At 40.3% G+C, this 24,008-nt stretch overlaps 1 protein-coding gene across 3 annotated transcripts in view; it reads right to left on the reverse strand.

Annotated features, from left to right (window-relative positions):
• Positions 1–259: 259 nt before the first annotated feature.
• LOC136866200 (coiled-coil domain-containing protein 115) overlaps positions 260–24,008 on the reverse strand; it is a 29,538-nt gene continuing 5,789 nt past the window's right edge. For all 3 annotated transcript variants that reach the window (XM_067142947.2, XM_067142946.2, XM_068226650.1), the window contains 2 exons: positions 23,845–24,004; positions 260–3,023 (listed from right to left, as the gene is read on the reverse strand). In XM_067142947.2, coding sequence (XP_066999048.1) covers positions 2,442–3,023 — 582 coding nt within the window. In that variant the 5' untranslated portion in view covers positions 23,845–24,004 and the 3' untranslated portion in view covers positions 260–2,441. The remainder of the gene's footprint in view (positions 3,024–23,844; positions 24,005–24,008) is intronic.

The raw sequence follows: 24,008 nt of genomic DNA on the forward strand, positions 1-24,008 counted from the left end.
TGAAACAAAAAGACCTCTAGCTCAAGACTGTTTTAACGTTCACCATCTCACAGTTTTTAATTTACATCATACTTAAACATGTCTGTCTGTGTAAAGTTTCATCTTAATTCGACGTAAAATATTATAGTATTGACTAGGAGGATATCAACTAAATTTTGTACGAAGTTCAACCATGAGATTCATAATCTGTAATACATTGAGAGCATAGGAAATCTCAGGGGATCAACAAAAAATGTGTAAACGACAGGAAAACACTGAATACGGGAATGTAAAAGCGGGTTATTGTATTTTTTTACATTTTTTCTCATAGATTTTTACATTACTATCTGTTTCAATCATTTGGCATATAAGCCATTTTGCTAAACAATATTAGAAGACTTATACAACTGTTTCCCAACAATAGACATCATTAAGCAACAATATATTTTCTTAAGTACATTATTTGTGTTCTTACTGATAAAATAAATCAAAACGTAATTTGCAAAATGAACAAGTTATTTAAAGTCAAAACAATGTATCTACAACAACACCTGTTTTTCTTATCCAATAATTCAACTCGAAAATATTCTTGAGCTGATGTAAACATGTTCTAATAATGATTTATCACATATGCCAGGCAAAATAACTGAGAAAGAAGCAATGGCAGTGTTGCTGTTCTTAAAAAAACTTCTTTTGGATTCATCTCAAAACATGCATTTTGTAGGTACCGTATTTTCTCGTGTATTAACGCACTTTGACGAAATATACAGGGAAAAACTTCAGATGCAATATTCAAGGAATTCTGATATTAATAAAATTATTTACAATTCATTTAGATTTAGAAGGTACATCAAATATAATATAGACAACTAGTTCAACTCATTTTCGGTTATAGTCATTAGGGCAAAAAATTTCGGCGTGAGAATTTTTCGAAATGTAAAAAAGTTATATCAGGTAAGCTGGACACGTGGGTTTGAAGTACCACCACTGGAAAATATTCTTCCCATTACAAACTCTGAATACGACCTGTAAACTAATAAAAGTACAATTCATGTAAGTCTATAATAATGACATACCGGCAAGAAGGAAAACCGTCCAACACGAGAAATGCCGGGCATCGAAGTCCATTTCTCTTCATAAAATTAATCATCCAGCCTTGGCTAACCTTCAAATCCAAGATACTGATTCCATGTGCAGCAGCCATCTCTCATCCTTTAAATTACAGCATTTTGTGAGAAATGGCATATTCAACATCGCATAACGAAATCATATATTTAAGCAGATCCTCCTCTACTTTCGGAAACTTGCTGGTTTTTGGTCCGTGAAATGTTCTGCAAGACTTGTTGGTCACTTGAAGTGCACTTCTCTGTTGCCACTGTAACGCACGTTGCATTCGGACACTGAATACTTGCGGCCCGCTGCCCTATGCCCGTATGTTCCGGCGTAACTGATCACCGCGAGTTTATGTGAAATGAAATGGCGTATGGCTTTTAGTGCCGGGAGTGTTTGAGGACATGTTCGGCTCGCCAGGTGCAGGTCTTTTGATCTGACGCCCATAGGCGACCTGCGCGTCATGATGAGGATGAAATGATGATGAAGATGACACATACAAACAGCCTCCGTCCAGAGAAATTAACCAATGATGGTTAAAATTCCCAACCCTACCAGAAATCGAACCCGGGACCCCTGTGACCAAAGGCCAGCGCGCTAACCATTTAGCCATGGAGCCGGACACGAGTTTATGTGATGCAGTATTACTCAAATTCCTGCTCTCTGAGGACTAACAAACAATTTTTTAAGATCACAAAAAACGCATGTCCCATACCTGAAACACTCGTAAAATACGTTTTACCAGACGAGTAGAGCGTCACTAGTCACTTCTGCGCTGATTCTCTCACTGAACTAGTGCAGTCTTATTTCCTACTGGCTGATAACAGCACATTGCCCGGTATTTGGAATGCCTGGTTGCAATAGGAACGCTGCTACCTGAGTAGCTGACATCTTTCTTCGAAATGCAACCTGGAGCTGCATGATGGATGTTCGATAGATACATGAACTTTTTTTTTCTCCACTTTGAGCCCAAAAATACTGGGATGTGTAAATTATGCAAGGGCGTTAATTATGAGAGAAAATACGGTGTGTCGTAATGACTCTAAATCCCCTAAATATACCACAGTATTTTGGCACTGCGAACACCAGTCATCGGTAAATCTTGAAACTAAAGACATGCAACTTTCTGAAATTAATTTTACCAGATGGACACTCGAATGTGTAATCAGCCTTCTTTAACACGTTGACTTGTGAAAATAAAATTTCCTGTTCTCCCAAAAATTTAACCCACCTCTTCTAATGAAATCATAAATGGTTATGAAACTTTAATACACCAAATATCTGACTACTTCTGTCAGAACCAAACCCATTATCGCAGGATCAACAAGGCAGCCAAGTACCAAACAATTAAATCATGTTTCAGCTAACAAAGAGGATTTGCACTGTAAAAGTTCTTTATACTTCTGCTGACAAAATACCAGTTCACTCTGAATTGTAGCAATCTCAACTACCAATTGAAGAACCGTCCGAAAACATGTTTGTGCTCTTCGTAAGTTCTGAGGGACCAACACACCAAACCACTTTAGGGGATCAATAATTTTTGCACTTTCTTCATCTTCCTGCATGTCTGTACTAATACTAACTACTTCATCCATTTTCCCTTTCCGTTTCTTCACCAGCGTCCTTTCAATACTGGGTTCAACATCATTAAGAGACATGTTGTTCAGTTTATACAGTGCATGTCCCAACGTGCTCTCAACAAACGCTGTGACTGTGTATTGAGGCAAAAATTCTTCACTGCACTCTGTTGGTAGCTGGAGAGAGGACACATTATTGTTTCCCATTATATATCGAGCTTTAGCCATGTCAAGAAAGCCCGTCTTCATTAACTCTTCTAACCTCACTTTACTCCGAATATGCTGTTCCATTAACTGCAATATCTTCAGTGACAATTCATCCATTTCCTTATATATCTCATTTAACTGCTTCCCCATCTGAAATGAGAAAAGAAGAGTATAAGACACTGAACTCTTAAAAATGAAAAAGATTGGTAACCTGCAGAAATGAAAACTCCTCAGGGCACTTGATTTATTTCCATAGCTCAATTTTTTCTCGTAATTGACTTCTCTTTAGTTTTGTGTAATCATTCAACAGATCAAGGGTTATTCCTACTGACTGAGTACAAATCTATTGAACGCATAATGCAAAATTTCGAGAAAAACACAATAAACTCTGATATGTTATACATTGACACACAGGTCTTTTTCTCAGAATATTCTTAGAAAAATATTTTGTCAGTAAGCCCTTTATTTGCCTAACATCACTTACGAGGGCCATCCAGAAAGTAGTACCCGTTAGCGCCGCATGAAGCGCTGGCGACTCGGGTAGCCGCTGGGCAAGGTCAGACTGCGTCAGCAGCTTGTCTGCCTGCTCTGTACGAGGTTGCGTGACGCTAGCATTGCCTGTGTTGTGTCTGTGATTGTTTAAAATGTTTAAAGAAATTGAGAACCCCGCCAGTTGTGAAGTGAGGGCCGTGATTAAATTTCTTAATACACAAAACGTTCGACCTTGTGATATTCCAATATAATGGTCCGTTATTGGACATTATAAATTTTCCAGCTAACTCATTCTTGGTTGCCTGTGTTTCGCCCTCGTGTGCTAAGTTAGGCTCGTCAGTTGGGACTTAGCACACCACCCAAGACACAAGGCTAGTACATACCGTGGAGGCCACTGCATAGGCTATTTGAAGCCACCAGCAGTGCCAATGCACTATGAGAGCTATGTCTCATTTCCAAAAACAGATGCCTGCCTGGCCATCAAATGATGTAGATGTTGATTCCCATAGGGAACCTAAAATATTTGTCCTGAATGAGTAAATTTATAATACCAATATAATGGTCCGTTATTGGACATTATAAATTTTCCAGCTAACTCATTCTTGGTTGCCTGTGTTTCGCCCTCGTGTGCTAAGTTAGGCTCGTCAGTTGGGAGTTAGCACGCCACCCAAGACACAAGGCTAGTACATACCGTGGAGGCCACTGCATAGGCTATTTGAAGCCACCAGCAGTGCCAATGCACTATGAGAGCTATGTCTTATTTCCAAAAATAGATGCCTGCCTGGCCATCAAATGATGTAGATGTTGATTCCCATAGGGAACCTAAAATATTTGTCCTGAATGAGTAAATTTATAATACCAATATAATGGTCCGTTATTGAACATTATAAATATTCCAGCTAACTCATTCTTGGTTGCCTGTGTTTCGCCCTCGTGTGTTAAGTTAGGCTCGTCAGTTGGGACTTAGCACACCACCCAAGACACAAGGCTAGTACATACCGTGGAGGCCACTGCATAGGCTATTTGAAGCCACCAGCAGTGCCAATGCACTATGAGAGCTATGTCTCATTTCCAAAAATAGGTTCCCTATGGGAATCAACATCTATATCATTTGATGGCCAGGCAGGCATCTATTTTTGGAAATGAGACATAGCTCTCATAGTGCATTGGCACTGCTGGTGGCTTCAAATAGCCTATGCAGTGGCCTCCACGGTATGTACTAGCCTTGTGTCTTGGGTGGTGTGCTAAGTCCCAACTGACGAGCCTAACTTAGCACACGAGGGCGAAACACAGGCAACCAAGAATGAGTTAGCTGGAAAATTTATAATGTCCAATAACGGACCATTATATTGGTATTATAAATTTACTCATTCAGGACAAATATTTTAGGTTCCCTATGGGAATCAACATCTACATCATTTGATGGCCAGGCAGGCATCTATTTTTGGAAATGAGACATAGCTCTCATAGTGCATTGGCACTGCTGGTGGCTTCAAATAGCCTATGCAGTGGCCTCCACGGTATGTACTAGCCTTGTGTCTTGGGTGGTGTGCTAAGTCCCAACTGACGAGCCTAACTTAGCACATGAGGGCGAAACACAGGCAACCAAGAATGAGTTAGCTGGAAAATTTATAATGTCCAATAACGGACCATTATATTGGTATTATAAATTTACTCATTCAGGACAAATATTTTAGGTTCCCTATGGGAATCAACATCTACATCACTTGTGATATTCATCGCCAATTAACGGAGGTGTATGGAGACATGTGATGGACGAGTCATCTGTTCGGAGCTGGTGTCGCAACTTCAACCCGGGGAGGGGGAATACACACGACGAGGAGCGTTCAGGAAGACCATCTGTCATTACAGACCAACTGCTGAGCGCAGTAGACGAATGCGTGAGGAACGATCGGCGCATCACAACTGATGAACTCTGTGAACATTTTCCTAATGTGTCCCGAACAATTATTCATGAAACTGTCAAAGACCATCTGCATTATTCAAAAATCTGTGCAAGGTGGGTCCCTCGCACGCTTACAGAGGAGCACAAAACCAAGCGTATGGCTGCAGCACTGGCGTTTCTGCGACGTTATTCCGATGAAGAAGACTCTTTCCTGACTCGCATCATTACTGGGGACGAAACATGGGTTTGTTATGCATCGCCTGAGAGTAAACGACAGTCAATGGAGTGGCATCATGTTCACTCACCAACCAAACCAAAAAAATTCAAGACAGTTCTGTCCACGAGGAAACTCATGGCAACCGTTTTCTGGGATCACCGAGGTGTACTGCTCCTTGATTTTATGGCCCGTGGAGACACAATTAATGCTAATGCGTATTTTGAAACAAAGAAATTACGGTGGGCAGTACAAAATCGATGGCGAGGTCTATTGTCTACAGGCGTCATTCTCCTTCATGACAATGCCAGGCCTCGTGCTGCTGCGATAACACAACTTTTGCAGCAATTCAAGTGGGAAACCTTCGACCATCCCCCGTATAGCCCGGACTTGGCCCCTTCGGATTTTCATCTCTTTACGAAGCTTAAATACTTTCTGGAGGGAAAAAAGATTTGACAGCGATGAAGAACTTAAACGAGCCGTGACTATGTATCTCAATACGCTGGCGGCGGAGGACTATGACGCTGGAATACAAAAAATCATCCCACGTTATGACAAATGCCTAAATTTGCTTGGAGATTATGTGGAGAAGTAGTGTAAAGTATGCTCTTTCCAATAAAAATGTGTATATTTGTTAATATTTACTCCTGTATCTTTATTGCGCAAACGGGTACCACTTTCCGGATGACCTTCGTATTTACTCACAAAATATGATGCTCCAGGCATTGTAATTGTATATGCCGGTAGATGGCACTGGAATGTTGCCTTCCGCTGATCATTTGATCGACACCAAGTTTCAAACTGGCATTGTAAGTGTATTCCCTGTAAAAACAACTAAGCATGATATAGAACAGAAAATTCCCTAAAAGCATTCACGACACTTTGTGATATCTCCAACTCAAATGAAATCAGAACAAAACGGTCGAGAGATCAAACCCTGGTTCCCGGAAGATGAAGAAAAGTGAAAGAGCTGAGGAAGTATACATACTGTAGTTACAGTTACAAAAAACCTAAGAGTCATGAGCCCAAGAATGGAATCGTGTCAATGATCTTTGTGAGCTCACTTTCAACAATGGCATTCTCGTCATAATAACACTGCAGGTTGCAACAAACGAGCGTAATTAAGTTGTACACTTCATAAAAGCCTAATTATATTGATTATAAATCAACCCCATTAATTCAAATTTTTGCCAATCAGAACACAGTTTGGTCCCAATTAGTTCGGATTGTATTTAAATAAGCCCTATTTTGACACAATATTGCATAATTTTTTTTGTCCCTTTCTCTTAAAATAGTTCCCATAGTTTATTCAAAATGGCTCTTCCCCCTTAATTCAGTTAAGCAGGGTTTTCCTCCACTTAAAATAATGATGCCATGCACACGATACGATATTTATGTGGCAGTAACAGAGTTGCAACAGAGTGGACGGAAAAATATGAACTTCCAGATTTCTGTATGTCAGGAGAACTGTACCGAACTCGAAGCAAATAATAACTACACCCAAATTTTTCACTGCCAAATTTTGAAAAGAGAACATTGCAGGGATTACTTGCATATACAGGGTGTTTTAAACCTTTTGGGTCAAATTGAAACAGATGATAGTGGGTCCACATACGATTATATTGAGATAGGGAACCAATAGTCGGAAATGCAAATTTATTGTGTTATGGACTTACACAACGTACACTGCATAACTACGTAGCTCATAGTAATTGTTCAAAGTGACGACCGCCAGTCTCAATGCATGTATTGCAACGGCGCAAGCAGTTCTGCCGTACTCTCGCAAAGATCCCAGGTGCCTGTTGTACACTGGAACAGGCAGCGGATGATAAACAGCGTACACACCTGACCACCAAACAGATGTACTGTACACACCTTAACTCGTAGCACGTGTCATGCGACAACCGCATACATCGCACCAGCGCATTAACTTGTGCCACTCACCCACCACTATCCCTGGAGTCAGTTGTCCACTGCATCAGGCAGCTTGTGATACGTCCATGGTGAGGCGTGTTACTGTGTACAGTGCATGACGCGTAGTGAAAGATGGAACATTACTTGTCACGAGAGTTGGCAGACATGCGTTTAATGTGTGGTGCGGCAGGATGTAGCGTCCGTTAAGCAGCATGAATGTACAGACAATGCTTTCCTAACAGGCATCATCCTGATTGGAAGAATTTTATCTCCGTGGATACCAACGTACAAGAGACGGGGTCATTTACGCTACAGAGAGCCGGCCAAGATTCCTGCCAAAGACATTTCCCAACACCAGACTTTGAGCAGATGGTGTTAGATTGTGTGGCACACCATCTAGCAATAAGCACCCGTCAACTTGCCTGGGAAAAGCACACTTCGAAAGATTACATAAAATCAACATCATGGTCTGTATCGCACTTTAACAGATTCACAACTATTTTTTATTTTCCACCTTGTCGATACATTACTTGTTAATAATATACGAAACATGTACCACTTTTAACCAATAAGTTGCCCTAAGCAACTAATGTATCGACATAGTGGAAAATAGTTGTGAATCGCTTCGAAGGATACGGTGCGGAGAGTACTGGCGGAACAGGTATTACACCCCTATCGTAAAGAACGTGTGCAAACACTGGGACTAACGGATTTTGAGCCCTGTGTTACTTCTGTCAATGGATTATCCAACACAGTGCTGTAGTGCCGAACTTTGTAGTTTGTATTGTTCATGGATGAGGCCTCATTCAACCTGTGATGGTGTTTTCAACAGCCGTAACAGCCATGACTGGAGTGAGGACAATCCCCACCCACCCACATTGGTGGCCACCAGCAACGATTCTCTGTCAACGTATGGGCAAGCACTTTCCAAGATCACTTAATAGAACCTTATTTGCTGCCTCCCCGTTTGATTGGTCCACATTACCTGGTGTTCCTGCGAAATGTGCTACCAACAGTTCCTGGAGACTGAACCCCTTGTTGTCTGTGAAAGGATGTGGTTTCAACACAACGCTGCACCAGCCCACTTCGATTTTAATGCCCGTGAGCACCTGAACAACACGTACCCATAACATTGGATTGGAAGGGGCTCCTGTTCCATGGCCAGCGCGATCGCCAAACTTCCCTCTGCAGCCACAAGCAGCAACTTCAGACAAACACGGAACAGTGCCGGACGTGCTCCCGAAAAAGCACACATCAAAATGTCAACATCTACAGTAAGTACACGCACACCCATTCCAACGTTTAACAAACATTCCAACTTGGCAGACACAAAATTTCTTACACTTTATTTCTATTTACAAATACAAATACATCCAACAAAACAAAGTGAAGAACGCTAACCACAAAACATATGTTGAAATCAAGTAATACATATTGACATTTGACAAAATCAAATAAAGATAAAGGAAGCATGTCGCTAGAACAATTTATCTACATTTATATACTTATCTACATTTATATACCGTATCCCATCAAATTTTATGGTCAACCAGTCTTAACATAAACTGTAAGCTTTGTGTATAGATCGACAAAGTCCCGCACTAAACACCGGATGACTACCATGATTTCAACGTAAGTGTTCATATTACCTCAAGAAACTCTTTGTATTACATCACCAGTAGACGAACATGGCTGATCATATATCATAACATAGTCGCATATACAACACGCCAATCGCAAATACATGACTCGTCAATATCGTATTTCCTACCAGCAGCACGATTTCCAATAATTTCGGCTTCCCGAACTACTTTCAGTTTCTGATTCGCAGTAAAAGATCGCAAGCGCTTTATGAAATTCATGTTGATACTCCGAGGACGTGCGTGAGACAGACGCCAAGAGCAGAAGTAGCGTACACTGACAGCGGAGAGAGCATTGTTGCCAAGCCGCACCGGCGGTGATGCTCGATTTACACGCGTTTGGAAAGATAAATTTCCCAATATTTTAAATAAGACCCGCACCCAATTTTGGAAGCGATATTTTCGAGAGAAAAAAAAAACAGTGCGGGTGGTTTTCGAGATTATACGGTATATTCCACCTATTATGAAACCATACTAACCTATGCAGCTGGATCGTGGACTACAACAAAACAAGAGAGTAGAATAGAGGCAGCAGAGATGAAATCCCTAAGAGGTATTGAGGGCATACCCAGAAACGATAGAATGAGAAATGAAGATGTAAGGAAAAAGACAGGAATCTTGAAACTTAAAGACAGGATAGAAACAACAAAGCTAAAGTGGTATGGGCATATGATGAGAATGAGAGAAGAGAGAATGCCATAGAAAGCTTTTTCAGAGAAGGTAACAGGAAAGAGACCACAAGGAAGACCCTGAAAGAGCTGGACAGATTCAGTGTGGGAGTGCAGAGGAGAGGGGAGAAAAACCAGAACATGTACTTAAAAAAGGAGAAGAGTGGTGGAGAGACAAGCAGCAATGGAGGTCCTTGATTCACAACCCGACCCGGGAAACTGGAAACGGAAAATGAAGATGAAGTTTATGCCTACATTTATTTAGTTGCCATTATACAATCTCATGTTTAGAGCATGTATTTGATACTTCATTTTGTATTTTCCCAATCTTGTACAACTGTTTTACATTACAGACCTAAAACTTTCATTATGTGAATATCATCCCAATTATTATAGGTTAATATATCATCAATCATCATCATAAAACCCCTCCAGCGTACCAGGTAGGGTGAGGTTAATATTTCATTTAATATTATCAACATTCTTTGTTTGCCATTGTGTGATTTATTTATTTTTGACTTGTTTTATATGGCGTGGCTCAGGCTATGATGCCTGCTGTTGTGCCAAACCATCTTATATGCGCTACATTGTACAAACTAGAGAGTATTAAGGTTTCTAATTACACATAATTAATTATAAAATTAAACTTAAATAATAGTTATGAACAAAAGGTAAATTTCTGTGAGTTACTAAAAAAACATTAAATACTAATTTTATAAGTCTATGTACCACTTATAACATCATTTTTTAAATACATTTCTACTATGTATGTCTCTACAGCCGGAAGGGAATTCCCGGAGCGTATGGTTGCAGGTATGAATGAGTTGCTGTAACCGGTCATGCGGTAAATTGGGAAGCTGAGCAGGGAAGAGGTTTCTGACCTTGTAGGTATTCTGTTTGCGGATGACAAGTATTTAAGATCCATTCTCAGATAACTTGGTGTGTACAGAGAATGTTGTGAACAAGCGAAACAGAGTGACGGTTTCTTCTCTCCGCCAAATATAACCACGACAGCTGTTCAAGACAAGGTGATATATGACAATACCTGAGCACATTTAATACAAAACGGACCCACGTATTATAAGCCCGCTGAAGTTTAGCGTAAGTGTGGTGTTTAGGTACTTTTATATTACTTCACCATAATCGAAGATGGGCAGAATTAAAACTTTGAACAAGTAACTTTTCTCGTATTTAGTGGAAGGAGATCCTGTAAACATTTAAGGGAGTGCAAAGAAAAGAATACTCGTTGGCAAATTTTCGTCGTGTGCTTCGTCCAGTTTAAGTACTTATAAAAAATGAGGCCAAGGTTTTTAGCCACGCTAGTGCGCTTGAAAAAATTTTTTGTGCTTGTAGCTTAGCTAATCATATTTCCCTGTCCACACAGTCAAATGCTTTACTTAGGTCTAAAAGTACAAGGATAGTCATTTGTCCGTTGTCCATTCCTACTTGAATGTCATTTGTAACTTTCAGTAGTGCTGTGTTTAGGTCTAAATCCTGACTGATATTTGTTGAGTAAATTGTGTTTGTTAAGGTAATTTGTTATCTGCTTGTGAACGACCTTTTCTAATATTTTACTAAGACAAGGAAGTATGCAAATTGGTCAAGAGTCTTCGGGTTTTGTTGGATTATTGATTTTTCTTATCGGTCATATTATGGCACTTTTCCATACATTGGGAAAGATTCCTGTTATGAGTGATATATTTATTATGTGTGTAATTGTTGGGAGAACAATTTCAGAGTCTTTTAATTGATGTCAAATTTATTCCGTCACATCCAGTAGCCTCTGACTTCATTTCATGAATTGCTTCTCTGGCATCATTAAGAGTTACATGTGAAAAATAAAACTCTTCTCCATCGTGTTTTCTTTTCGTACGTAGTCTGTCGATTGTTTGCCTTTTAGTTTGTTCGTTTGTATGTGAGTTCTGTGAGCAGAAATATGTATTTAATTCGTCTAATGGCAAGTCAGTGTTTTCGTCGGTTTTATTTTTTGTCAAACCAATGTTCTGAAGAATTTTCCAAACATTATCAGAATTGTTATTTTTTTTTTAATTTCATGTGTATGGTGTATCTTAGCATTCCTGATGGTCTGGGCTGTTGTGTTACGCAATTTTTTGTACTTTTCAAAATCGTCTGCGGTTGGATTTTTTCTACAAGGGCTATTTTTTTTTCAAGGTCCGATCGGTCGCGACAGTCAAACGCCCGCGAATATATGATGAACCGCTGCGCAGATGTGTTGTGCAACGTCTCTGAAATGACCGTTATGCGCCTCACCTCAGTCCCGTCAGTAGTGAATGTGCAGCGCGCTCGTAAACATGGCTACAACGATCGCTTCGCCCGCCAAGTGTGAAGTGCGCAGTGTAATTCGATTTCTTCAGGCTGAGGGGTGCAATGCAGCCGAAATTCATCGCCGAATAAATCGTGTGTATGGTGAAACGTGCACGAGCGACAGCAAAGTGCGACAATGGTGCAGGAACTTTACAGCAGGGCGTACAGACGTCCATGATGCAGGCGGCCAGGGAAGGAAGCGTGTGTCAACCGAAAAAATCTTGTTCAGCGTGTGGATCAGGCAATTCGAGAAAATCGTCGGTTCACAATTTCTGTGTTGAGTGCTTCGTTTCCTGAAATTTCCAGGTCAGCTCTCTACACAATTGTGAGTGAGACACTTCAGTACCGCAAACTCTGTGCGAGATGGGTTCCGAAGATGCTGTCTGACCGTCACAAAACACAGCGAATGGGCGCCGCTTTAGCGTTTCTCCAGCGCTACCATGATGAAGGACCGGATTTTTTGGACAAAATTGTCACAGGGGACGAGACATGGGTTCATTTTGAAACGGAAGAAACAAAAGAGCAATCCAAACAGTGGATTCATTCGCACTCCCCGAGTAAGCCAAAGAAATTCAAGCGAACATTGTCCAACAGAAAGTGTATGGCTACTGTGTTCTGGGACCGGAAAGGAGTTCTGTTGGTGGAATTCATGGAACGTGGTTCCACCATCACTGCAGCCGCATACTGTGCGACTATTCAACGTCTACGAAGGGCAATTCAGAATAAGAGGAGAGGGATGTTGTCATCAGGCATTGTCCTCCTCCATGACAATGCTCGCCCGCACACTGCAGCTGCCACCACGAACCTCCTGCAGCGTTTCCAGTGGGACGTTTTCGATCACCCAGCATACAGTCCGGACCTGGCTCCATCAGATTTTCACCTCTTTGCTCACATGAAACGCTGGCTAGGAGGACAGCGTTTTGACACCGACGAGGCGCTGCAGACCGGCGTACAAAGATGGTTACAGGCGCAGGCGGTGACGTTCTATCAAGAGGGCATTGACAAGTTGGTACCACGCTACGACAAATGTCTCAATCTGCGAGGCGACTATGTTGAAAAATAGCTGTGATGTATCAGTAAGTGTTACCGATAGAAAAGTGTCAAATTTGTACTGCTGTTTCATTTCGTGACCAATCGGACCTTGAAAAAAAAAATAGCCCTCGTATAATATTTGTAAGCTGCATTTCTTTCCTCCATTTTTGCCTGTATGTCTTGCGTCAGCCAAGGTGATAGTTTTCGTTTCACTCGTGCTGTCCGTATAGGGGCATGTTTGTCATGCAGTCCTAAAAGTACTTCGTTAAACAAGGTTATTTTTTTGTTAATGTCATGTACAAGCTGTATGTTGTGCCACGGTGTTTTGAATGCGTCCTCAATGAACGCCTCTTCATTTAGGATTTTGAGGTCTTGATAAGAAATTAATTTAGGCTCATATTTGGGACATTTCAGTGAGTAAGTTGCGTAAATAAAGTCCTGGACTGGTTGATGTCTGTGAGTCTGCATTCTATCAGTATTGTTTGTAATAATTAAATCCAGTAGTGTATGAGAAGTAGCTGTGTGGTGCGTAGGATTTGAGTGAGGTAAGCATGCTTTTGAGTCTTCTAGATTCAGCCGAGTCACATTTTATCATGTCAGTATTGAAGTCACCCATTAAAATAACATGCTCGTACCTGGATAATCGGTCCTGTAATTCTTCCTCCAGGTCTTCGATATATCTCGTCTTCGGTGCACGATACACAACACCCAGTAAACACTTAACAGTGCGAATTTGTAATTCAATAAATAGAAACTCCAGCCAGTTGTGAAATTCACTTGGTGTTTTGTGTATTTCTTTGAATTTCATATCATTGCGCAGATATATCCCTACGCCTCCCCCACCTTTTCCTACTCTGTCGTTTATCAGCGTGTAACCCTCCATATGTACTAGTGAAGACGGGATACTTGGTTTCAACCATGACTCAGATATTAATATGGCATGGAAGTTGTTAGAGAATATTGTCTGAGAATTCAGTGAAATGGGAAAGAAGGCTCTGTGTGTTCACGTGGCCCACCTGCAGAGAGCCTGGCGGTATGTCGCTGGGACAGCCAGCACTGATTTGGGAAGGGGTGGTTGTAGTTTGACCGGTCTACATTTGGGGAGGGGAGATTTGCAGGCTGTAATTAGACACATTTGTTTCCTTTAACCTAAGAAAATCCAACAGTTTCTAAATGCTAACTGAACTAGTTCCCTGGAATTTAGTTAAGCCTAATCTAAGTTATCAATTAAATTTAACAGATACATTTACAAATCTAGATATTTTCCTATTGAATTACAGTTTTCGCCTAGTTTTAGCTTAGGCTTATGATTAACTAATGCTGTTTAGTTCTTGGCGATTTGTGACCCGAATTTTCTTGTCACCTCATTACACTATCACTGCCCCGTCCTTCGACCACGTATTTTTCACGCCGTACTTCGAAATTGCCTCCTGGAGAAGCTGTAGTCTCAGGGGAGTGAGATCTTCTCAGATAGTTTTGTTTGTGCCCTTCAGTTTTTTCTTGTTTGTGAACATTGTGTTCCTCTTCCGATAGGACACAAACTTCACTATTATTGGTCTCGGACGACCACCTTCTCTTTTCCCTACCCTGTGTGACCTATCAATGTCTTCTAGACTGAGATAGACCCCAATTTCCTCGGCGATATTTAAAATTATGTCGTCCGTGTTCTCGTGTGCGGACTCTGCTACACTGAACACTCGCAAGCACTGGCGCCTCGGGTACTGTTTCAGATCATCAGTCTTCTCCCGTAACTGGGACTCTAGTCTCTTTATGATTTTGTCCCTATCTTCGAGAGCACTCCGCAAGTCTCCTAGTCTCTTTATGATTTTGTCCCTATCTTCGAGAGCACTCCGCAAGTCTTCAATTACCTTAGCATTGAAGTCTATAGACTCCTGCAATTGTTCTACCACTACCTTTGTCACTTGCTCCTGTATTAGGTTGGCAAGTGTGCTCAAGATGTCCTTGCTACACAGCGTGTCCTGGACTGCTTGCTTCACCAAGTTCTCCATCAGCACTTGCTTCACTTTGCGCGGTGTGATATTTTTGTCTGCTGGTAGATGTTAATCGCACGTATCACGTCGCTAACACTTCTGTATACGCACAACAATGCTAGAGAAAAGTATCAGCGTCACGAATCGTTTACACTACAAAAGTACACCTTCAAAATTAACGTTAATCAGGAGCCTTGCCTTGTCCGACTATGCACTGTTCGCCATGTTGATAAAAATTAAACAATCTTAGTCCGCTGTGTTATCATAATATTCTGATTATTGTAATTTATATTTCAATATTATGCAGATTTCATATAGTGGAATTAGAATGAACATAGAATGTTTTGGTTAATGATTAATTTTTCTTCCCAATATATTTAATCTGTATTGTAACATCTATGGATAAGTTTTCTAGAAATTATGAACTAAATTTGAGCTCAAGGAATTAATTTTAAAACATTTTGCTCAAACCATACACAGGTTTCTTTTTTTACTCCCCAACAAAAATTAGCCTTTATGCTACATGGAACATTTTGCCAGTTGCACCTTTCAAGTTTGGTGAGGAGGGAGACTTTACCCACTCTTCTTTTCAAACAGTTAGCATGTTGCTAGAGAGGGGCAAGGAAACACAAGTCTGGCAAGGAGGAAGACTCTACCCACTCTTCTTTTAAAACAGTTGTCACATGACTACAGAGGGGAAGGAAATGGATATCTGTAGTTTCCAAAACTTTGTAAACGTTAACACAACTCAAATGATGCTAGGTCATGGCCAGTATAGTTTTGCTAGGAAAAGTCCAGAGCCTGAGGAAAGTAGGGTAGACATTCGTTATAAAAGTGTCTTGAAGGTCATTTTCAGCCTCAACCGCCACCATTACACTGTTAAAATTTAGGTGGGAAGAGTCTTTCTATTCGCCAGATACACCATGATAATATTCTACTAGAGAAAAAGGAAAGAAAAATGATCTGTTGAAGAACGGTTCAGCCTTAACTTCCAATGAGACTTGAAGTAAGGAGATCAGTTCTTACTGTACTCTAGCACCTCTGCTTACCCAACCAACAACAGTTAAGTGGCTGGGTCAAAGTGGGTGCAATCACACAATGCAATATGATGCTACTGCATTAATGAATATCCAAACACTTTCAATATTTCAAGTTAGTAATGAAACACTACTTGCGAGGAGCAAGTAAGGCAGCTTGCTTAAAACAACCATCAACTATGATTTCTGGAAATATGTAAGCACTTATGTCCTAAAAAATTCCAAAACACAGAAACTTGAAAATATGATGTAAAAGAAATTAAATATTGTCCAAAATTGGTTTAGAAGAACAGCAGCAATCTGGTCACATTCCTAATATTCCTTCATCCTTTCTATTTTGACAAAACCCTTTATCCCCAAATTTCATTTAACAAAATATTTCTAGGGGAAAAAAAAAAGAAACTCACAAAATATGTGAATAATACAAGGAAGAAAAGCTAAAACTATCATAACATGACCAAAAATATTTTCTGGTCACATGGCTTGGTCTCCCTCTACTTTTACTTCTCTCACCCTCCATAAGAGAGTCCATTATCCTTCTAGGTAACCTTTCCTCCTCCAATCGTCTCTCACAATCCCACCATCGAAGCCAGTTTATGCGTACAGCCTCATTCATAGAATTCATTCCTAACTTAGCCTTTATCTCCTCATTCCCAGTACCATCCTGCCACTGTTCCCACCTGTTTGTACAAGCAATCATTCTCGCTACTCTCAGGTCTCGTACTTTTAAATTATGAATAAATCATGAGTCCACCCAGCTTTCACTCCTGTAAAGCAAAGTTCGTCTGAAAACAGACAATGAAAAGATAATTTCATCTGGAAGCTAACTTCCTTCTTAGAGAACACTGTTGATCGCAACTGCGAGTTCACTGCATTAGCTTTGCTGCACCTCGATTCAATCTCACTATACATAGTGTTTGTACTGTGCGGTACGGCAGCTGCTTCAGCCGAACTTGTCACATGTGGTCGTCCTGCTTTAAGCATGTATGCAATCTTATAGTAAATTTTACGGGTACTTTATAAAAGATGCTGGAAGTGTCGGCCTTCCTGGGTTTTACAGGCATTATACCTGGTAACCACATTCTGCCTGACATGAGCAAGTTCTGCCACTGTAATGTTCCTGAATTCATTCGTAATGTTTTCTTTCAGTTCCTCCAATGTGTGAGGATTTGTTCGATACACTTTTCTTTCAGTTTACCCCACAAGTAAAAGTCACACACTATCAGATATGGAGAAAGAGAGGTAAACAGACCAGCACTGATCACTCTGTCTGCAAACACTTCCCGAGATTGTAAGAAGGGAATCTTCTGCTGTATGAGCAGGGGCTGAATCTTGTTGAAACCACACACGCAATTCTTCTTCCGTTAACTCAGGGCCTCTCAGGGTGCATGCACTGTGCAAAAGACTACTTCGCTTCGTTGCCCAGAGTGCAGACCCCCACTCCTCGATTTGGAGCAATAGCACTGTGTCTCTCTTTCCCCATGCCTGTCTCGCTCGCACCCCCCATCTCCCTCTTCCTCACTTGCTCCGTAGCGCTCCAAATCCGAGTCGAGTTGAGCCAAGTAACCCAGAGACGAAGAATTGATCTGACCCGAGTGGAACCGATGCACAGTGCACGGAGCTCTTGCGCCTCGATTTGCACGCATGAGATTTTGGGCGTTTGAGAGGCCCTGTGTTAACTGATGGAAGAACGTGGTCAAAATGTCATCTTGGTACCTCTCTGCATTTAGTGTCACCTCCAAAAAAAAAGAAAAAAGTAGGGCCAATTATTCATCTTGCACTAACAACATACCAAACAACAATCTTCCTATCATAATGAGGGACTTCATAAACACCATTAGGATTTTCTACACACCCATGCGAGAGTTATGACTTCACACGACCATTAAGATGAAACCAGTCTTCATGCGAAAAGAACACAAGCTGTGGGTTTAATAAACGATCAATGATGCAAGATGATACCGGTATTCTCAATATCTCACTTTTGTGGCTGGATCAACAGGTTTTAAACAATGGGCCCATGTCAACCTGTATGGTTTGATGTGTAACAGCTTTGTACCTCTGTGTGCAAACCGAAATTCCTACTTGTGCTAATTTTGAGTGTGATTTATTCGGTGACTGTCCGAGATTCACACCTATGTCATACAGCTTTTCCTCTGTTACAACTATTCATGTGTGTGCATATTTTTTATTGAGCACTAAGCCAGTAGTTTCAAATTCTTTTATAATTACATGAATCTGTGCTCATGAAATTGCTGAACAAATGCATTGCATACCCATCAAGCAGACTCTTACTTAAATTTTTTTACATACAAAAATACGGTGTTGCAATGTTAACTGTCTCACCATGTTAAGAGCTGAGATTCAGACTGGCGACTCATGCTTGCCAGGTCGAATATGTGCAGGCTGCTTGCAAGGTGAAGAACTATGCGCCCACCTTCGATACTGCAGTTGCTGTAGCGCATAGTACAAACCCCATGCATTTGGTCTGGGTTGATAGCAAGACCCTGTTCTACTATTCTGGGAGAACACACATCCTAAATACTTGAAACTCTCTACCTGTTCCAGTTTTGTATCCCCAATACGGCATTCAATTCTCTTGAATTTCTTACCTAATAACACCAATTTAGTCTTGTAAAAGATAATTTTTGTATCATACTCATTGCACCTATTTTTAAGTTCCAAGATATTAAACTGCAGGCTTTTGACACAATTTGCCATTAAGACTAAGTCTGCATGGACCAAACTGTTTACTACATTTTCACCTAAATGTATCACCCCCTGCCACATAATACCTTACAGCAGATGATCCATATAAACTATGAACAACGAAGGTGAACGATTACAGCCTTGTCTAACACAAGAACTCATTCTAAACTCTCACTGCAGCCCAATGGTTGATTTTAATAACCCACCCTTAATCCCATAGTCCCCCCAGTATGGCAAACTTCTTTTCCCTCAGTACTCTGTCATATGCCTTCTCTAGGTCTACACAACATGAACTACCTAACCCTCTCATAGCATTTTTCAATTACCTGACACATACTGAAAATCTGATCCTGACAGCCCCTCTGTTCACACTGGTTTTCACCCAACTTATTCTCAACCACTGACCACACCCTACCTTCCAAAATCCTAGTGAACAGCTTGCCTGGTATACTGATCAATGAGATACCTCAATAGCTGTTGCAATCTTTCCTGTTCCCTTGCTTATAGATAGGTGCAATTACTGCTTTTGTCTAATCAGGAGGTACCTTATTAACACTCCATGCTAATCTTATTACTCTTAGAAGCCATTTCATCCCTGCCTTCCCACTTTATTTCACCATTTCAGGTTTAATTTTATCTATTCCTGCTGCTTTCTGACAATGGAGCTTATTTTCCATCCTTTCCACTTCAAGCATAATTTCACCAGTATTGTCCTCCTTTAAAATGAGCTTGGTTGTTTTCACGATGTCACCAGGAAGATTTCCTTCCACGTTGAGAAGATTTCCAAAATATTCCTTCCACCTACCCAGTGATTCCCTTGGATCTATTATGAGTTCACCAGATTTACCCAAAACACTATTCATTTCCTTTTTCCCTCCCTTTTTTCCTTTATTTTATTACTTACCAGAAAGGTTTCCTTGCTGCTTGACCTAGCCTTTCCAGATTACCGGTACCAAAATCTTCCCAACTTCTAGGATTCAACAATTATTTGTTTGGCTCAGTTTCTTTCATCTATGTACAATTCCCTGTCTACATCAGTCCCTGTTTGGAGTTTGGAGTCATTCCTGATACACCTTTTTACATGTATTACTGAATCGAGGAAAGGTTAATGTTTTCTACTATTTGCCCTATGATTTTTCCGTGTTGCATAGCAGGAAAAACACTTCATCATTCAACCAAGATGTTCGCTATTTTCCACCTTTACACACAGTTGTTCCTAGGCTGTTTCTACTACAGCATCCCTGTATGCCACCCATTCTCTTTCTATATCATGAACTGTCCTACTGTCCAATGTTTGGTTTTCACTAATCATATCCCTGTACCAGTACTTCTGATTTCATCAACCTGGAGATTTTCTACCCTTATTCGTCTACAAACCGATTTCATGTAACAATTAAGGCTTTCACGGCCAGCGCTACAAATCATGTCGGTGTTTTCCAGGCTTGTAGGCTGTGGTCCCAGAACAAGTGACTGTCCTGACGGTTTCACCGAAGATTGCATTCGGCATTGTCAACAGTTCTGACTGATTTTGATAGCAGAGAAGCTCTCAGTGGAACGAAGTGGTGTTGTAATTGCACCTCATTGGATAGTGCAGGCTAAGGTACGCTGCTCACCTATTGGTCCATCATGCTGGGGGGAACAGTCACTGATTGGCTGTTCTTCAGCCAATGTTTGAAGCATTATGGAGCCCGATGTACATCGACCTGTCTTGGTGGAGACAGGCAACTGATAACCAGTTGCTTTTTCTGTTCTGCCTGACCATCGTGTCCTTCCAGATTTAAGGCTGGAAACCAGGCTTTGTTTATCTGTTCAGATTCCTCCTTATGGTTGAAGCTGTGCTTCAGAGTTTCAATGGCTTCCCTCTGTAGCTGGGCGTGATAAGACACAGGAGTTGACAGTACTTCAGTGTCGCTGAACTATATATCATGGCCTGCTAGCAGCAAGTGTTCAGCAACTGATAATCTATCTGCTTTTCCAGCCGGCTATGTCTGTTGTGTTTCTTCAATCGTGTGGCGATGCTTTGTTTTGCAGTGCCTATGTACACCTGGCCGCTGCTGCACGGGATTTTGTAGACATCTGCTGTGGAGAGAGGATGGCGCTTGTTTTTGGCAGACCTCAGCAGTTCCTGGATTTCTTTTGTTGGCCTTCTATGGTCCTATATATGGTTTTTACCCCCATGGGACTCCAGTAGCCTCCCTATTCCATCAGTTGTTTTCCCAATATACAGCAGAAAGACTTTAGCTGCTGGCCTGGAAACTCCTTCAGAAAAACAGCTTACACGAAAATTAGCACTATCTCTGACTCTATTACAAGAACTAACACTTAATATTACTTTTTTTTAAACCAAAATCACAATGATCAATCTCCTGAAAACAAAACAATGACCATGACTAAGGCAAATAAAATCATGAAGGGAGAAAAATAACACCAGATTTGAGCATCGTTATATTCACTTTTCATTTTGGCTTTCACTAATAACAGCGACCAATAAGAGAACGCCCTACAGCTATTGAAGTTTTGCAATCATAGACTTGAAATCATGAGCAACAGAATGGGAGGTTGAGAAGTAATATTTTAAAAATCAGGAATCCTTTGCCTAAACTTTGAGAGTTCGCAGGTATGGACCAGGATAAAAATATGACATCATAGAAATCCAAGGTCTACATCTTTACAAGGAATTCTAACCAAAATGATTCAGCTTTTCTGTATTTATTAAAAAACCTCAAATCAGACTTTCAGAGTTCAAATTTCAATGATTTGACATCTCACCAACTACTACTGGGATTTTTAGGAGACAACATGCCAGAATTTTGTCCCACAGGAGCCTTTTATATGCCAGCAAATTTACCGACACACAGGACATTTCAGCACCTTCAAATAAGGTCAGTCAGGGTAAATATGAGACATTTTTTACAACTTTGTTCATAAATTACAAACTACAACAGTGACAGTTATACAAAAAATCATAATAAGTTGTGACTGGTGTTACAAAAAACACTGGAAACAACAGATTACTATATATTCATTAACTTTTGAAAAATAAATATAAATGTGCATCTCATTTTTAATCTGCAAAAGGGGGAATTATGAGAAAACCCAGGGGAAAAGTGAGACAGTATTGTAGCAGACTGTAAAATCATGTTGGAGAGTTAATAGGGCAATTGTGAGACAGCTTAGGGTCAAAAGAAGACAGGAAAAAAAATCTGGATGTAATAGTTTGCAACACTTTCCTCAGTTTTATTATAGGAACAAAATGGCCATGTTTTGATACCATGAAATTTAGGCTTGAGATGCATTTTTATACTCATTCCTGACAAAAATTACTTAGTATAGACTGTTGACATTATACCATCTAATTAAATGGTACCTGAGCTTTATGCCTGAATTTATGTTACATTTTAATTATACTAAATAAATACAGAGTGCCCATTGTAATCAGAATGGTGAAAAATGAGACTCACTTGGTTTAAACTGGCTTAACAAATTGGAGTTCTAGATTCTTCTTTTTTTCAAAAACATTAACTGTTCCTGGGAATGCAAATGTAATGCCTCTACCTTTCCCTGTTATTATTGGAACAGGCAATTTCCATAGTAATTTTGACTTTTCCACAACAGATACATCATTTTTATAAAGCCTTACCACAGTTTTGTTACTGTCCACACAATTGAGACACATGATTTGCATGTCTCCACCTTCCAGAACTTTCTGAACAGTGGCAACATATTTATATTGAAAAGAATGCCGCTTTCCAGAACTTTCGAAAAGTACAAGTACAAAGTCACCTGGATTTACTTCATCTGCCATGGTCATTTCCACAGCATCTGTGTCAAGCAGACCAACTTCATCAAGACTGTCACCACTACCTTGCCAATCTTCTTCGCTTGTAGCTGAGTCAGAAGAATGAACTACGTTTTTCTGCTAGTTGCTTTACGTCGCACGGACACAGATTAGTCTTATGGCGATGTTGGGACAGGAAAGGGCTAGGAGTGGGAAGGAAGCGGCCATGGCCTTAAGGTACAGCCCCAGCATTTGCCTGGTGTGAAAATGGGAAACCACGGAAAACATTTTCACGGCTGCCGACAGTGGGGTTCGAACCTACTATCTCCCAAATACTGCAGCTATCGAGCTCAGTGAATGAACTTCTGCTCTTGTCTTAGATGGAGGTTTTACTACTGGAACTGTTGCCTTTTGAATATCTGTACCCTTTCTATCCTTCTTATGAAGTGGTTTCTGCTTTTCCCTCACAAGCTGGGAATACTCTTCAGATGTTATCACCTTTGCTGTTGGGTCCACTCTTCTTCGCTTCATCATGGTTTTGTCAGTGTGTTTGATCTTTGAAAGTAGAATATTCTTGAAAGAATTTTCAGGAAGTATATCAGGAAAGAAGTCTGTAGGAATGACAAACATAAGTATTTAGGTACAGAAACAAGTGTACCAACTGTCTCATTTTTTCCCCTAAAAGTGTCTCACTTTTACCCTAATGATGTCTCATATTTACCCCCCTTTTTTAAAAATGAAGTTTCGTCTCAAATCAAAAACTTAAAATTGTGTTTTCAAGCTGAAAAGGAAGATTCTCCCTTACACTACCAAATAAAACCAGAAACACTTTCCTGGATATTTGGGTTGAGCTAGAGTAACAAAATACAAAGTGCAATGCATGAAAGTTTTTTTTGTTAGAAAAAACACCACTCAGGAAAAACTTGTGTACTGCTAGATATAGAGTTCAGACACTTTCCAAATATTTTACCATAATGGGTAAAAGACTAATATATGATATCATTAATGCAAAGTGTTGAGATTATTAATCAGAGCAGATAAAATTGAGTGCCTCACTTTTTCCCTTTTTTTTTTTTTTTTTTTTTTTTTTTTTTTTTTTTTTTTTTTTTTTTTTTTTGTCTCATAATTACCCTGACTGACCCTACAATCAAAATGAGCAAGGACTGTGCAAAACAACTTGGGCTCAGAAAGCCAACCATTTAAACCACTCAGCCTGAAAATTTTTTTAGAACTGTAATTATCTGCTGTAGGTAAAAATAAAATACCTTTTCCCATGTAGTACACCAGTAAGTGTTGACAGCCAATTATGATGCAATAATAATGACCCAATGAGTTGAAATGCTTGCACTAAAAGTACACCATAAGAATTCCTCATACAGATACTTCACTCTTCCTTCTAGCTTTTCGATCTAGAAGATAATTTCACTGC

Source organism: Anabrus simplex, chromosome 3 (assembly GCF_040414725.1).
Source record: "Anabrus simplex isolate iqAnaSimp1 chromosome 3, ASM4041472v1, whole genome shotgun sequence".
NCBI lineage: Eukaryota > Metazoa > Arthropoda > Insecta > Orthoptera > Tettigoniidae > Anabrus > Anabrus simplex.